A 17,621-nucleotide genomic window follows, 5' to 3' on the forward strand; every position below is an offset into this window, starting at 1 on the left:
CAGTTTCCTTTAATATAACTTTCTGAAGCCTATCACAGAGTGAGGGAGCAATGCAAAAAAAAAGAAAAAAGAAAAAATCCAAAAAGAAATTCCTACATGACTAGCCATGAAATTAGTGGATGTTCTCAAAATCCCTAGTGGGCATCTGCAGGATACTTTGGCTTATGTTTCAAAGTCAAATAAACAATATTCAAAACTCAATCAGGTAACTCAATTTTCTTGCTTGGCTTCTCAATTGGAGCATAAATTCAAGGGGGAAAATTTAAATAAATATGTTAATTGCTTCCAGAGACAGAAGTAGAATTTGAAGAACATCTATATCTAATAATTCATTCCTAAAACAGGCAAATTTTTTACCTTTTAACTTCAGGGGTACAGGTGCAGGTTTGTTACATAGATAAACTTGTATTATGGGGGTTTGTTGCACAGATTATTTTATCACCCAGGTATTAAGCCTAGTACCTATCAGTTATTTTTCCTGATTCTCTCCCTCCTCCTTCCAACATGCCCTACTGTGTGTTGTTCCCCTCTAGGTGCCCATGTGTTCTCATTATTTAGCTCCTACTTACAAGAAGAACATGTGGTATCTGGTTTTCTGTTCCTGCATTAGTTTGCTAAGGATAATGTCCTGCAGCTCTATCTATGTCCCTGCAAAGGACATTATCTCATTCCTTTTTTATGGCTGCATAATATTTCATGGTGTATATGTGCCACATTTTCTTCTTCCAGTCTATGATGGATGGGCATTTAAGTTGCTTCCATGTCTTTGCTACTGTGAATAGTGCTGCAACGAACATACACATGCATGTGTCTTTATGGTAGATTAATTTATAACCTTTTGGGTGTATGCCCAGTAATGAGATTACTGGGTAGAATGGTATTTCTGTCTTTAGGTCTTTGAGGAATCGCCACACTGTGCTCCATAATGGCTGAACTAATTTATACTCCCACCAACAGTGTATAAGCATTCCTTTTTCTCTACAACCTTACCAGCATCTAAATGGGCAATTTTTAATGCTCATATTCTTGTAGCTCATTCAAATTTGAAGGGGATATCTTTTTTGATTCAGAAGAAATAGAAACATCAGAAAAAAACAAGAGAGACTAGATTTTTTTAAACCATAAGATTAAGTAGATAATGATGGATTATTGCATCTTGTTGATGATTCAAAACACAGCTTCATGGATAATGTAGCTTAAAGAAAGTACAATCACAAAGTTTATCAACTGAACTAGGATATTTTTGAGAGTAAAAGGGAACAATATTAATAATTATGCTGGGGGTAAGGAAAAATAGGCAGAAAATGGGACAATGGAATTGTCTCCAGCAAATCATAATATGTGGTCATTCTACCTAAAGTTGTGCCAATGATACCCAAACCAATAAATGCTAAAATGATTGATGAAAGGTGGTGAACACTTGAATGAGCAATTTCAGAAATTCAAAAATATAGAGAGAAAGCACAAAAATCTAGTATTCAGCGGCAAAATAGGGTAGCCATAATTAACAATAATTTATTGTATAGTTCAAAATAACTAGGAGATTTAGAATTTTCTCTACACAAAGCAATGACAAATGTTTGAGGCAACAGATACATCTCAATTACCCAGATTTCATTATTACACATTGTATGTTTGTATCAAAATATCACATTTATCTCATAAATCTGTACAACTATGATGTACCCATAAAAATAAAAAAAATTAAATTCACCTATGGAGTAAAAACCTCAAAGGGCAGCTGCCTATCGGTTTCTAGGGTACAATCCTAGGTTTTTTGGTATGGTTGTTATAGCCTTTTGTTCTTGCTATTTTTGTTTGGAGGAGAGTGCGTTTTTTGTTTTAGTTTTACTTGTTTGTTTTATTGGGGTGGGGGTGTTGAGAAAAAAATTTTAAGTGAAATTTTATTGTTCCTTTGGAAACTAGTCCTCAACAATGGTCTGGCTTCTTTTGTGAGGGCCTCAGGATTTTGATACCGGAATATAATGCAATGGCTCATGATAAATGTTATTACTATAAACCCTGAAGAAAGTTCTGCTCACTAGTTAATAGCATGTTATTTGGAGTCACAGTATTTGGGATTCCACCATCTTGGGAAAGTGATTTAACACAGCAGCCAAAGCAATCTTTTTCAAAACGAAACAATCTACACATCACTCATCAGTTCTCAATCTTCATTTCTTTTAGAACTAACACACAAATCCCACAGGATATTTCCTGGCCCCTTCCTGTTATTCCAGCCTCAACTCCTATGTGGCTCCCCTCACTTGCTGTTCCAGTCACTCAGGTTCCACTTAAAAGAGTGGTTCACAAATTCAGGTGATGTTGCCCCCACCCCCGCCCCAGGGACATTTGGATTTGGCAATGTCTGGAGAGATTTTTAGCTGTCCCAGCTTGGTGGTGGTGGTGGTGGTTGGTTGTGAGGAGTACTGGCATCTAATGGCTAGAGATTAGGGACGCTAGGCTAAGCATCATGCACAGGGCATAACCCAAAGAATTATTCTGACCCAAAATGTTAATAATGCTGAAGTTCAGAGCTCGATTTTCATCTTTCCTCAGACCATGCTTCCCAGATCTTGCACACATTGTTCTCTTTGCCTAAAATATTCAGGTTATTTTCCCTTTACCTTTTTATTTCCCTTTACCTTTTTACCTATTATCCTCCTTTACCCTTGTCCTTTCCTCTTTTTTCTCGTCTTCTCTAACTCCCACTCACCCTTCGTTAACCCTCTTATAGTGACTTTACAGACTCTTCCTCCCAGATGAATGTTACTCTCATAGAGCGCTAAAGAATATTAGTAGCAATTTCACCTGCATTTGTATGTGTTCGATTACCCCTCTCTACCACGAACTCCAGGTGGGTAGATGTCATCTAGCTTATATTTACCACAGTATCCCCAGCAGCTAGCAGAGAATGCACACTTAATAGCTTCAATTACAAAAGGGAAATAGGGTAACCATCTCATTAGGTTGTAAAGATTAAATAATACATACAAACTCTTTAGCACAGTGCTTGAATCACAGTAAATGCAGATATCGAGGCATTGTAGTTTGTGGACAGGAAAGGGGGGCTCCAGCTGTCTCATTTTAGCGCCTCCCAGCCTTTCATCACCTCGGTCTGAGAAACAACTCCTCCTCCCAAGTAAGCAGCAATTGCTGCGCCTGCGCTTTCCTGGTTCCACCGCTAACCAGGCTGCCGGAAGCACTTTCCTCTTTCGCATCGGCCCGCCGCAGGTGGGGTAGATACTACGCATGCTCCATGTTTATGTCTCCTCCTCCCGCCCACCGGTGCCCAACCAAAGAGGAGAGCGAAAACTTGCTAGTACGTCTGCGCGAGCGGACGTGCCCCGGAAGCAGTTATTTGGCCCTGTGACACGTAGCGACGGGGCTGATTCAGGGTCTGAAACAGAGTTTGGGGGTTGTTTGGGACTGCTGAAGCTACTGCCTTCGCCGCCAGCGCAGCCTCGGAGTTTGGTGAGTGACCCAGGCCCGTGGCACACTATTCAGCTTCTCTCCACACCTGTGCAAATGGGCTTGTTGCGGTCTTTCGGCGCCGCGCCCTGGTCCTTTCGCTCAGACCCTCGGTCCCGTTCAAGTCCTTGCCCTGACGCGGGCCCCTGCACCTCAGGCGCGACCTTCCGAGATTCTGCACTTTCCTGGCAGGCTGCAGGCCTTATTTTGCAAAGAAGCAGTCGTGTTGTCAGCTGTAAAGCCCTGTCCTAAGGTGAAAAATCATCTTTGTTGTTATTGATATTTTCGACCCCTTATGGAACCACAACTCCCACGGCCTCGCCCCTAATGGAAGGCATATCAGCTCCTTAAGATGGAGTTGTCTTACTGGACCGCAACTTAAAGAATAGACATTTTCTTACTCCGCTACCGCCCTTCAAATGCTGCGTTCCTCCCCCTTCCCTCCCCCCGAATTACTGAAAAGATATTTGTTGTGTTCTATATTTGCTTAAGCAGACTGCCAGGAACGAATTCAGTAGAACTTTGGGCATAAGCAGTATTTGCGGTTTCTCTTTTATTACAGATTATTTGCAATGTCAGGCTTTGAAAACTTAAACACGGATTTCTACCAGACAAGTTACAGCATCGATGATCAGTCACAGCAGTCCTATGATTATGGAGGAAGTGGAGGACCCTATAGCAAGTAACTTTTCATCTTTGGCAATTAATTTAGTCTACATTGCAGTGAAAACACATATTTAGAATATTTGGTTCTGCCTAAAACAATGTGTGAACATGTCCTTTATCAGGAGTATGATCTTTCATGCATAATCTTCTTCCTCTAGAGAGATATGTGACACTGGCTTGGGTTTGAAGCCAGTTGCTTGCTCTATTTAGAGTTGAGTATCTTCTGCAAAATCTTCAGGTGTACCATGAAGGGAAAAGTAACTTGTTGGAAGAACTGTGTTCTAGTAACAGTATTTCTGTATTTAGATGATGATGGGAGCTTCAGGTACCTAGGATATAGGCTTTTAGTTCATGGGACAGTGAAAAATTAAAATATTTTGGTAGTAGTTAAATCAGTCCAACTTGAGACTTTTATCAGTGCTAATTGAGAGTGCTTAGTGACCTTATTTAATGATGTAAGCTCCCTATTAGGAATCATCAGGTGATTTTCATACAGCAGTTGATAATCATTTTTATTACTCCTCGTTACTCCTCTTTCTGAAACCCTTATGGTCAGTACCACACATGTTACAAGTTGCATACTGAGGAGGTTGACTCAAAGCCATTAGCCTCTGAACATTTAAAAAAAAAAAAAAAAAGTGATCTTTTTATAGTACCTGGTGTTTGTGACAAAAATACATGAACTGAAGGCTTTCTAGCAATCTCACCTAGGACATCATCTCCTTAGTTTCTTGGGACCCTAGAAATAATCTTATCAACTTCCTGTCAAATAAAGGAGCTTCCTATACTAGGATTGCTTAAACTTAAGATGGTTCTAGATCACTTTGAGAATCTTATTACAACTGGGCCTCTTTCCCATAAATACATGCATTCACTCAAACACCCAAATAAATGTGCATATGTAACTTCAGACAATTCATGTGTTATATGATGATCATCCATGGATCTCGAATTTAAAACCTCATAAAGACTGTTCCACGATGAGGGCAGGGGAAGGTTATGTATCTATCAGTTTGTGAGAAACATGCAATACAAGAATGTGTTTGGATTAGAGTGCTCAAGAATTTAAGAAACAAAACAAAATTCAAATTCAGTGTGGCTCTATAATAGAGTCTGTCTTGGTTAAGCTATCCTTTATAAAACCTATAGTCTCTTCGAGTCTGCTTAATTTGGTATATTCTAAGGCTTTATTTTCTCCTCTAAAACTTAACACATTTGAACAATGGGAGTGAGCATGTCAAAATACCCTCTGTGATTCATTTCCCTTTTCTGTTACTTAATTACATACCAATGAGGATTTATCTCTTTTGATAAATTAATGGGCAGAATTGGAAAATTTGTATTGAGATATTTCCATTCATTTATTTACCTAAATATGTATTTATGGTGATTGCTCTGTGTATGGGAGACAGAGTCCATCTAATAAACCCTTGCCTAAAGCAGCAACAGGGCTTCGGAGAACCTGTCTCTGTATGCAGGCCTGTTTTTAACTGAATGGTTTTTATGATTAGAACTCAACAGAACTATTCCATTTAGATTGCAGCCTACGAGATTTACCTATCTCTGCTTTTTTGTCCTGTCCACATTTGCATCACTTAAAAGGTGTGACTTATAGTCTCATTCCATTTAACAGTCATTTCAGTTCTCTACACAGCAATTTAGATATTCTAAACCACTTGTTGCTAACTGTTGTCACAGTTTCATTCCAACCAAATCATGTACCAGTAAGCATTGCTTCAGTACTAGTGAAGAAGTTTTATTCCGGGTGATTATATAACCATTATTGCTGTAAACTTGGGTTTATAGATGATGCCTGGGAAAACAAGAACCCTAATGTATTAACAGTAATAAATTTGAGTTTCAGAGATTTATATTTTAAAAACTGGACTCTTCTCTGTGTACCTTCAAGTAGATCTGCAATCTAATGACATTTTAAACGTCCATCTCGGTTAACCAAATAATGTTTTATTGGATTTGCTAATTTGGTAACAAAGATCCGCTAATAACTTTAAGCTCGCCATTAGTGAAAATCTAGGTGCAAATAGCATATTACTTGCATTGCCTTTACGTTTTAACTTGACTTGTTATTACATGGTTCTGCATTTGCCATAATGAAGTCAGCTTTAACATTTTGTGGTTTCTTTTATAGGTGTTTCACAACTATCATTCATACATCCATTCACCAAAAAGAAACAAACAAAAAAAGTGTAAAAGGCCCTTTGATCATAATCTGTTGAGTTATATGAATGGAAAATTGGATAGATTCCACATTGTATTCCAGATATGCTTATGAAATATATCATAATACCAAGTCACATTTTTTAAAGTATGAAAGGTTATTTTTTTTCTTCTTCGACTTGCCTGATAGTATCTTTATGGAATATCTGAGGATTTCCATGAACTTAGGTAACCAACCCAATATGTTAAGAGAGTTTGTCTTTGTTATTGGTTCAGAGTACTTACGAGAGCATTGATTTAGTATCTGCTGCTGCTTCTGTCATGAAAGTATGTTGTTTTAGCCTATAAAGATCGTGTCTCACATACCATGTTTTAGTTTAAAACCAGCAGGAGCAAGTCAGAAATTTTCCTGAATAGATCCTGCCAGAAAAGGAAAATAGTAAAATTCTATGATGTTGTCATTCTCACCTTTCCTCTTGAAGATGGAATGATGGTGCCACCTTTGAAACAATCAATTGCTTGCAGTATTTTTCTGCCTTACGTGAAATTTATGGGTCTATATCAGCAGCTCTCAAAATTTAGGCTGTAGACTGCAGAGGGTCCTTGAGACTCTTATGAGATTCTTTAAGGTCAAAGTTATTTTCATAACAATACTAAGATATCATATACCTTTTTAGATATGTTAACATTTGCAGTGCTGTTGCAAAAGTATTGATTGGTAAAACTGCTGGTACCCAAGTATGAACCAAGGTAGTGGCATCAAGTTGTCCTAGTAGTCGTCGTATTCTTCATCACTCTATAGACTTGTTAGAGAGTTGGCAGGGAGTCAATTTCATTTAAGGATTCTGTTGAGGAAGCAGTAAGAATTTTCATTGTATTAAATCCTGACCCTTTAGTACACATATTTCTTTTTTTTTTTGAGATGGAGTCTCGCTCTGTCTCCCAGGCTGGAGTGCAGTGGCGGGATGTCAGCTCACTGCAAGCTCTGCCTCCCGGGTTTACGCCATTCTCCTGCCTCAGCCTCCCGAGTAGCTGGGACTACAGGTGCCCGCCACCATGCCCGGCTAGTTTGTGTGTGTGTGTGTGTGTGTGTGTGTGTGTATTTTTTTTAGTAGAGACGGAGTTTCACCGTGTTAGCCAGGATGGTCTCGATCTCCTGACCTTGTGATCCACCCGTCTCGGCCTCGCAAAGTGCTGGGATTACAGGCCTGAACCACCGCGCCCCGCCTATTTCTTTAATATTCTTTGTCACGAAATTTAGTATTTACTACATACTAAAGTATAATTACTATCTCTACGAAAAGCACCTATGCAAGCTGAGCTGGCTGTTATTTCATGAAGACCATTTTTATTTGAAAGAACAACAGATAAACTATGGTTATTCAGACCATTTTTATTTGAAAGAACAACAGATAAACTATGGTTATTCAGACTTGAGCATTCAGCAGATATTTTCTCAAAAACGAATAAAGAGAGCCTCACCCCAAGGAAAACAACTGACATTATGGCTATAAGAATTTAAATGGGAATTAGACTAAAGGTTTTCTAAGGCTTTTCAGCTCTCACTTTTAAGAATATCTTTTAAAATAATTATTTTACATCTGTGTTTCTTAGTATATCATTAGATTAGTCCCATCAATAAGCTGGATTTTTTTCAAAACATGATGGAACAGATGTTTAAAGATGTGGCTTCAGTATCCTTCTCTTCCCTCTTGCCATTGTCACTAAAATAGCTGTGATAAAGCTTTCCCTCTAGATGGCAGGGTTTGCTATAGCACATATCAAATGAGACAATAAGTGTATAACTACTTTGAGAAATAGTACTTTGAAAAAATATTATTCAAATGCAAAGTGTACTAAAAATGTTTTGTTATATTCAACAAGTGCTCACAAAGCAAAACTTGATTTGTCCACTCTGTTTTTAAATTGATGGTTTTCTTACAGAGATTTGTCCACTTGCCAAAAGTAACATACTGTGAAGAGGAAAGAAGAACGATGATTCAATGGCTATCCAAATTACAGTGAAAATTTATATAACATGTATTACAAAGTTTGATATCCTAAGGTTTCATTCAGTCTTAGCCATAGATTTTATTTCATAGTGTATCTTCACATTGTATATATCCACCAAGGGAGAAAAATAGACACAATTTTTACATTTTCATTTGTTGACCTCCTAACCTTTAACAGTTGGTAAAATGCTTAGTGCTACATAAGTGAATATTGGTTTCATTAAGAAGATTTTCTATAAAAATTGTGAGTTTTTATTGTAGATAATCAGCTTGATATTAGTAATCATTTCAACCATGATTTATAAAAATTGGCAAAGTTTGTATCTTAGGAATTGCACAACTAAGGTTCTTTAGCTGTCAGATGAAAATTTAGGAATTTAAGGGATATTAACTGTGCAGAGTTGAAATACTTCTGAAAAATTTGACTTTCTTTCATTTATAGACAGTATGCTGGCTATGACTATTCGCAGCAAGGCCGATTTGTCCCTCCAGACATGATGCAGCCACAACAGCCATACACTGGGCAGATTTACCAGCCAACTCAGGCATATACTCCAGCTTCACCTCAGCCCTTCTATGGAAACAACTTTGAGGATGAGCCACCTTTATTAGAAGGTAAGATTGGTTGCAACACTTGATAGTACTCAATAGTATTCAGCTGGTTAGTGAAAATTAATCTTAATTTGGAGAAATTGTATTTTCCTTTAAAAAAAATCTTGTAGAAAAAAGTCTTCTGCTAAGCAACTCATTTTAAACAGAGTATGTGTGAAACCACATTGGGCCAGAAGGGACCAGATTTTTAATAGATCTTTTAATAGTGATAATAAAGTATGTTACTCTGTCAGCATTGACTTTTACTTCAGGTTATTGGCCAAATTCTACTAGTGGAAAAAGTGAGAAGAAAAAGCATGATATCCATTATTCTATGTGGAAATAAACTGGCAGAACTAGTGACATCACTAAAAAAATGGTGATTTTCAAACTGTATTCCAAAACCTAGGAAGAGGTAGTTCTGAACGTTTTTTTTGAACTAGATACTCTTTGAAAATCTAATGAAAGATATGAACACTCTCCTCAGAAAAAATGCACACATATGCATAGAGACGTAGTTTTGTATACAGTTAAATGGGCCCCCAGGTATTCCTGAAGCCCCAGGTAAAGAACCTCTTACTGTTAACCGTTTTTGTATATTCTTTGCTATGCAGTCATGCCTAAGGGATGTAGTAACTGTCTTTTTCATCAGATCCATACCCTTTTCCAACACCAATCCAGAAATGACATATTTGTGGGATGAGCACCACATTAAGACTGGCATAGAGAACTCACTAAAATAATATCATCCAGGCCAGGCACAGTGGCTCAACACCTGTAATCCCAGTGCTTTGTGAGGCCGAGGCTGGGAGGATCTCTTGAGACCAGGAGACCAGGCTGAGCAACACAGCAAGACCCCATCTCTACAAAAAGAAAAAAAAGGAAAGAAAAAAAATAGCTCTATGTTGTGGCACACACCTGTGGTCCCAGCTACTCGAGAGGCTAGGCAGGAATATCACTTGAGTTCAGGAGTTTGAGGCTATAGTGAGCTATAATCATGCCACTGCACTCCAGCCTGGGTAACAGAGAACCTATCACAATAATGATAATAATAATAATGTCATCCAATATTGCTAGATCCTTTTTTGATGCTATCTATGTCATTTTGTCTCCCATTTCAACATAGATTTTGATCAATTAAAAATACATCACAAATCCTAATTAACTTTTAAATTTTCTTTCTCCTTAGAGTTAGGTATCAATTTTGACCACATCTGGCAAAAAACACTAACAGTATTACATCCATTAAAAGTAGCAGATGGCAGCATCATGAATGAAACTGATTTGGCAGGACCAATGGTTTTTTGCCTTGCCTTTGGAGCCACATTGCTACTGGTAAGATTTTCATTTCAGCCTTCAGGTTGCAATTAAAGAACAACCTTTAAATTTTAAATGTTCTACCAAAAGCCATTTTGAAACTCTGCTTTATACCTCAAGTCTTTGATGTGTTTGGAATAGTACTGAGTTGCTTATGTTTATACCTATTCTTTAGTTCTCCATCTATAGTAAGTGTAGCATGTTTTAAAAATAATTTCTTGTTCTAAGAAATGATTCAGTTATTAGGGGAAAATAAAATAGTAAACAACAGGTATAGCTTCAGTTTGTTGTTCACAAACTCGACTAACAGTAGAATAATTCCAATTTAGCTAATCTTTGTAGTGCTTAAACTGCTTATTGTTGTCTTTTCTTAATCAAAGGACTGTATAAATCAGCCAATAATTTGGAAAAATTAAAAAAATATATCTTCCATTATATTCTTCTTGCCATTTCTTCTCTCCTCCTCCCAGAACCCTGGCTTCCTGTTTATCCTGGCTTCCTTTCCCCTTGCACCTCTAACACCCATATAAAGTGAATCATAAGATTTCTTCTTAGAAAGTTTATGACTACCTCCACCAATGAGATTTAATTGCTTGGGGGTATTTTTGGTGGAATTAGGTACTTTCAACTGATATAACTGTTATTTAAATATTCTGAATGGCTTCCCTCTTGTCTCTAGTTTATTTGCCTAAAATCATTCAGAGTTCTTTTTAGAAACCTTACTATTTTGAGTGATTCTGCTATGCTTTTGTGTCTTTGTTCACTTCTGTGCCAAGCCTGCACGCTAACTGGAAAATGGAGAACCAAATATCTGTGTACTTTAAAGTTACAAAGAATGTAACAAGCCAGTCTGCTCAGTCTTTTACTTCTCTACATAAAGAATAGATTAGTAGATTTTGATGTTCATGAATTATTTCCTGCCTGTACTGATTCAGGTGAAATAAGGCCAGAAATAACTTATTTTTTGCCCTTTAACCTATAATCTTATTCTTTACCCATAGGCTGGCAAAATCCAGTTTGGCTATGTATACGGGATCAGTGCAATTGGATGTCTAGGAATGTTTTGTTTATTAAACTTAATGAGTATGACAGGTGTTTCATTTGGTTGTGTGGCAAGTGTCCTTGGATATTGTCTTCTGCCTATGATCCTACTTTCCAGCTTTGCAGTGATATTTTCTTTGCAGTAAGTACTGTTCTTTATTTTGGGGGTTGATTGACCAATTCTATGTAGTAGGATTCACCTCATCTTCAGTTTGAGATAAATCACTGATTCAGCAAACATATCAGATAGCGCCTCTTGTAGTAGGGATGGTGCCAAATGGTTTTGGATGAAGAACAATGGTAATGAGAATAAATTTTAAAACTTTATACCATCTCTATTTTACCCATGATCAAGAATTTCACTAGTTTTGTGTTTACTTACCATTGTCATAATGGTAACAAATTGAACAGGGTGATTGTTAAATATTACATGAGAAAAGTCAAGTCATTATTGTTCAAATTATGCTTACCCTCTTTGGTGTTTTCTAGATCCACCTAATTTATTGAAACCGTTGGACATATGCCAAATGTATGAGTAATAAATACATACTCTGTTGGGCAGCTTTTTAACTGGAAATTAAACGTATTGTTTTTATGACAAGAGACTTATCAGCCTATGGTGTTTCTCAGATAGATGTACTTGTAAGCAGCTTTAAAATATGTGTAATTTTTAAATGATATTTTATGTTAGGTTAAAAGGAAAGGTATGGCTGGGCATGGTTGCTTACACCTGTAATCCCAGCACTTTGGGAGGCCGAGGCGGGCAAATCACCTGAGATCGGGAGTTTGAGACCAGCCTGACCAACATGGAGAAACCCCGTCTCTACTAAAAATACAAAATTAGCTGGGCATGGTAGCACATGCCTGCAATCCCAGCTACTCTGGAGGCTGAGGCAGGAGAATCACTTGAACCCGGGAAGTGGAGATTGCAGTGAGCTGAGATTGCCCCGTTGCATACTTCAGCCTGCGTAACAGGAGCGAAACTCTGTCTCAAAAAAAAAAAAAAAAAGGAAAGGTATACATTACTGCCAATAAGGTTCCTCCTTGTGGCCAGTGTGCAGATTGTTTCAATATAAAATCATCCTTGTGACTAGTGTTAGACATTACCAGTGGTCAGGCTTTGTTACACTTTGAAAGCTAAAGTGGAGGTTTGGGAGGAGAAGAGACAAATATGTCAATTATTTGTCTGATACAAGAAATTTGGCAAAGTGGTGCTTTATACTATTTCTGCTTTGAATAGAAATATTTCATATTTTCAGTGTAGAAATCACTCTTATTCATTAAGAATTTATGTATTCATATTTGAATTTTACAGAAGTTATTTTCTACTAAAACCCTTTTTTCAACTAGGAACAATTTTGCCTCCAAGGGGACATTTGACAATGTCTGATGGGGGTCAAGGGTGCTGCTTGTATCTTATGTATAGAGGCCAGAGATGCTGCTGAACATTCTGACAGTGCACAGGACAGCCCCCACAACAAAGATACATCCAGCCCAAATGTTAGTAGTGCCAAGAGCGAGAGACCTTACATTTTTAAAAAGTAAAACACTTTAAAAAAAGCTGTTTATCACACGAAATGATTCACCATCATTGAATTTACTGTGAGGTACATTTTAGCATTTGAAAAAAAAAGTCCTGATTATTTCTGCATACGTCTACTTGCAGATTTAAAATGTAAATTTAAAATGCTTTAGAATAGGTTATTGTAGTATTCTTACATAACTAATGTCATCTGCTTTTTTTTCTCCTCCCCCCTTTTTCCTTGGTTACAGAGGAATGGTAGGAATCATTCTCACTGCTGGAATTATTGGATGGTGTAGTTTTTCTGCTTCCAAAATATTTATTTCTGCATTAGCCATGGAAGGACAGCAACTTTTAGTAGCATATCCTTGCGCTTTGTTATATGGAGTCTTTGCCCTGATTTCCGTCTTTTGAAAATTTATCTGGGATGTGAACATCAGTGGGCCAAATGTACAAAAAGGACCTTGAACTCTTAAATTGGACCGGCGAACTGCTGCAGCGCAACTCTCATGCAGATTTACATTTGACTGTTGGAGTAATGAAAGTAAATGTGTATCTCTTGTTCATTTTTATAGAACTTTTGAATACTATATCGGATTTACCTGCAGTGTGACTAGCTTTAAATGTTTGTGTTTATACAAATAAGAAATGCTAATTCTTTCTGGTTCCTGCAGCATTTGAAAAACCTTTTTCCTTGCAAATTATAATGTTTTTGATAGATTTTTATCAACTGTGGGAAACCAAACACAAAGCTGATAACCTTTCTTAAAAACAACCCAGTCACAGTAAAGAAGACACAAGACGGCCAGTCGCGGTGCCTCTTGCCTGTAATCCCAGCACTTTGGGAGGCCAAGGTGGGCGGATCGTGAGGTCAGGAGATCGAGACCATTCTGGTCAAGACAGTGAAAACCCATCTCTACTAAAAATACAAAAAATTAGCCGGGTATGGTGGCAGGCACGTGTAGTCCCAGCTACTCAGGAGGCTGAGGCAGGAGAATGGTGTGAATTTGGGAGGCAGAGCTTGCAGTGAGCCAACACTGCACTCCATCCAGCCTGGGTGACAGAGCGAGACTCCATCTCAAAAAAAAAAGAAAAAAGACACAAGACTTACTGCAAAAATATTTTTCCAAGGATTTAGGAAAGAAAAATTGCCTTGTATTCTCAAGTCAGGTACACTCAAAGCAAAAAAGTGATCCAAATGTAGAGTATGAGTTTGCACTCCAAAAATTTGACATTACTGTAAATTATCTCGTAGAATTTTTGCTAAAATTCAGAGATACAGGAAGTTCACAATCTACCTTATTGTAGACATGAAATGGGAACACTTATGTAGATATTAATGTTAACTCAACCTGAAGGACCTGGAATGGTTGCATTAATGCTATAATTGTTGGATCTCCACATTTCCCAAAAAGAAAAAAAATCACTAACTTTTTTTAAGGGAAATATTTAAAGTTTTACAAAATTCAGTATTGCAGTTATCAATGTAAAGTACATTTGAATGCTTATTAAAACTTTCCCAATTAATTTTAACTGTGTTATTGAGTTTACTTTTACTAAACTACTGTTCTCTTTGTCTCTTTTTTAACTAGGCTCTGATTTTGACCCCTAATTTAAGCTTTAAGAATATAAGTCAGCTAATATGGAATCAGACAAAAGGGGATTAAATGAGCAGCAGTTTGATTTACATTATTTTATTGTATTAAATGTATTTGATTTGTATTGTCATGTTCTCTTGCCAGAGAGAGTGTGTAGGAAAATACTGTATCATGTATATTGATCATTGGCTTTTTCTAGAAAAACTGCCTCTGATTCTGGACAAAGCTCAGTTGTAGTTATGAGAAAGATAGGGTAGAGGGAGGAAAATACTGCTTTTTTTTTTTTTTTAAGATATTCTCAGACTAAATTAAAAAATGCCAAACTGATGTATCAATGATTCTTTTTTAGAACAAGTTTTCAAAGCATAAAAAGAGGTTGAGAGAAATAACATATTTGTTGATTCACATAAGTATGTTTTTCTTCATTCTTAATCATCTGGAGAAACTCACTTGTCATTCATTTGTTTTAGGCTAGGTTTTCAAACTTACCAGATTGCTTTAGAAAAGCAATTTGGAAAGCAATTCGATAGGCTTTCCAACTTAACCAAAATTTTTATTGTAATTCTTGGATAGTACTTTTGTCTTTTTCAATTCATTTGTCTTTTTCAATATAGTTTTTGTTAAGGCAAATATCTTCCATTAATATTCAAATATTGCTAATAAACGGTAGAAGTGCTTTGGAAATTAAAATTATCTTGCTGTTGGTTAGACTTAAGACTGTTAATCTTCAGCCAAATACCCACATATGGATCAAATTATTTTCTTTTTTGTTGTTTACCCTATCCCCAACAACATTTTTAGTTTAAGTTATTGTAGAGAATTTTTTTGTTGGTGGTAATTTTTTATTTTGTTCCAAAACAATAAGGTGCAAAGCTGTTTTATGCTTAACTGTTGCTCTGTCAAAACAGCTATGCATTGGAGTTGGAGTTGATGCAAATTTTGTTCCAGAGTTGGATTACATGCAGAGTCATATATAGCCAAAACTTATCAAACTCTGTTATGTAGGCATATTTATATATACATTAAAGACTGTTGTACTGTGTTTCAAAAAGTACTATGTGGCTTTTTTTTTTTTTTTTTTTTTTTTTTGGTCTATCATTGGAATAGATTTCTGTTTCTTCAGTTAAGTACCAGGTAGATTACCTGCCTCACTTTAGGCCCATTTTATGCTAAAAGCATACAGGTATCTTTAAACACTAGAGACACTCTCCATAGCTAAAAGCTCATCCATTGATTGTCACCGAGTAACTGAAACTCACTCTGGGAGTGACAGACTGACGCATGCCTTGTCTCCAAATACTGTACTTGTGAGTGGAGTGACAAGTTGACTTATACTAGTGTGTTACTCATGCATGTATACATGCCAAGATCATGTAGCTGACTTTACATTTGGAGTAAATGTATATTTTATGGCATTGCTATAATACTTTGTTTATCAATGGGTATTTTCAAGAGCTGTGTAAGCTTATGGAAATAGGCATTCTTTTTCCAGATGTAGTTATGCAGATAATGTAAAGTTCTAGAAATCTTAAGATACTGTCCTTGGATAGTGACCACCTAATCAAAGAGAGTTTTTAAATGTATCTAATGACATGATTTGGGATAGAATTTAGCATTGTACATTTGGTATTTTGCAAATTTATATTTTTAACCTTAATAGGCATTGCTAAACTCAGATATGCTCCAAAGTTGTCGGTTGTCTCTAAAGTTAAAATTATGCAATTATGCTTGCAGTACTTACTACCTACAGAAAAAGGGAAACTTTCTGATGTAAAGTATACACTAGATTTCTTTCACATAAATGGAAGAATTTTAAACTTTGGGTAAAGGGAAATTGTACAAGTTAAAATATTACTCTATAGAGATGCTGTATATCCTGAAGAGTTACGGGAAATCAAGGCCACATTTGCCATGCTGTTATATAAAGCAGATCTGATGTAGTTACTCACACAAGTTGTTTCCCTTCCTTTGTGGAAAGAAAACAAAAGAAAAAAAAATGTATGTATATAGCAAGTATTTAACCTTTCATAAAGTAGTATGGAAAGTTTTTAAAACAATATAGCAGCTCTCATACAGATTGTACAATGAAGGATACCTACCAAAAAGTAGCACTGGGCCTTCATTCAAAATACTATGTAGAGCAAACCTCCTACCCAAACAGCTCCTCATATTAAAGTTGCCGTCACGTGCTATCCGCTGACTCATTTTGTGACATGTCAAATTTCAACTGTTATTTACTAGCAAAAACATACAGCAGATGAGTTAAAGAGAGCCTCTTTTTTTTCTTCTTAGAGTGTATTTAGGATTTAGCGGAAGCAGTGTGCCAGTAACAAGGTATCAAGGTTTATTGGAAACGCCTGAAGGAAGAATTGGTTCATGTGCTTTAATGAATACGTAAGAATGATCTGTCATTAGCCTGCCAAGCATATAGTGTTTGTTTTCATACAGTGTAAATAAAACATAGCCTCACCACTGTCTACAATCTAGGCGATTATTACTTTGCACCCCTAACGAAGAAAGAATTAACTTTTTAAAAAATTAACTCTGCTTCTCCACCATCCAAATTATTGAAGTTTGAATTGTAGTACATTACTATTACTTGAATTTCGGTAAGTTAATTTGTTCATTAATAATTAAATATCCATTTTGTAACTGGGCAATAGGTAAAATGAAACATTAAAATTGTTAATTTCTATGGATTGGTAGAGTACTTAGTCAAACTTGTGTTATTATTAACAAATATGTATCTTAGGATGGTGACCATCAAAACCAGAGAATGCAATTTGATAGTATGCAGTTCTGATTTTGCATCACAAGTGGAAATATTTCTGCTGCCCTTGAGCACAAAGTTCCTACTCTGGTTAATGAAGAACATTATCTGCTGATGGAGCACAATGTCCTGTGTTTGTGTAAATAAATTAAAATGATTACATACTCAAATGAGGACTAATTAAATAGAGAGCTGTTCTAATTTAAAAGCACAAATACTTTGTTGAGCACATTAGGTTCTAAAAATCGGATATTACATTTTTTGTGAGCTTAACTAATTAGGCTTACCTTGCATATATGAATTTGGTTTATTTCTGCAACTAACACTAAATCTGCTGATTGCTTGCAGAGTGATTAATTATGCATTAAGGTGTTTTCAATAGCTTATCAGCACTTGTGGCACACACAAATGAATAAAGAAAAAAATGAGAAAACGTACTCAGCAGAAACATTAAC

The 17,621-nt window shown here is 36.5% G+C and overlaps 2 protein-coding genes across 2 annotated transcripts in view; one reads left to right on the forward strand and one right to left on the reverse strand.

Moving 5' to 3' along the window:
• KCTD16 (potassium channel tetramerization domain containing 16) overlaps positions 1–3,167 on the reverse strand; it is a 322,902-nt gene extending 319,735 nt beyond the window's left edge. Inside the window, exon 1 of the mRNA XM_033180784.1 lies at positions 2,995–3,167. The gene's annotated coding sequence lies outside the window, so the exon portion shown is untranslated. The remainder of the gene's footprint in view (positions 1–2,994) is intronic.
• Positions 3,168–3,318: 151 nt separating this feature from the next.
• Positions 3,319–15,447, forward strand: YIPF5 (Yip1 domain family member 5). The gene is made up of 6 exons (XM_033180787.1): positions 3,319–3,474; positions 4,034–4,153; positions 8,770–8,942; positions 10,108–10,253; positions 11,237–11,418; positions 13,050–15,447. Exons 2-6 carry the CDS (start codon positions 4,044–4,046, stop codon positions 13,210–13,212), a joined length of 774 nt encoding a protein of 257 aa, XP_033036678.1. The 5' UTR covers positions 3,319–3,474; positions 4,034–4,043; the 3' UTR covers positions 13,213–15,447.
• Positions 15,448–17,621: the final 2,174 nt, after the last annotated feature.

Source organism: Trachypithecus francoisi, unplaced genomic scaffold (genome assembly GCF_009764315.1).
Source record: "Trachypithecus francoisi isolate TF-2019V2 unplaced genomic scaffold, Tfra_2.0 Lachesis_group2, whole genome shotgun sequence".
Classification (NCBI taxonomy): domain Eukaryota; kingdom Metazoa; phylum Chordata; class Mammalia; order Primates; family Cercopithecidae; genus Trachypithecus; species Trachypithecus francoisi.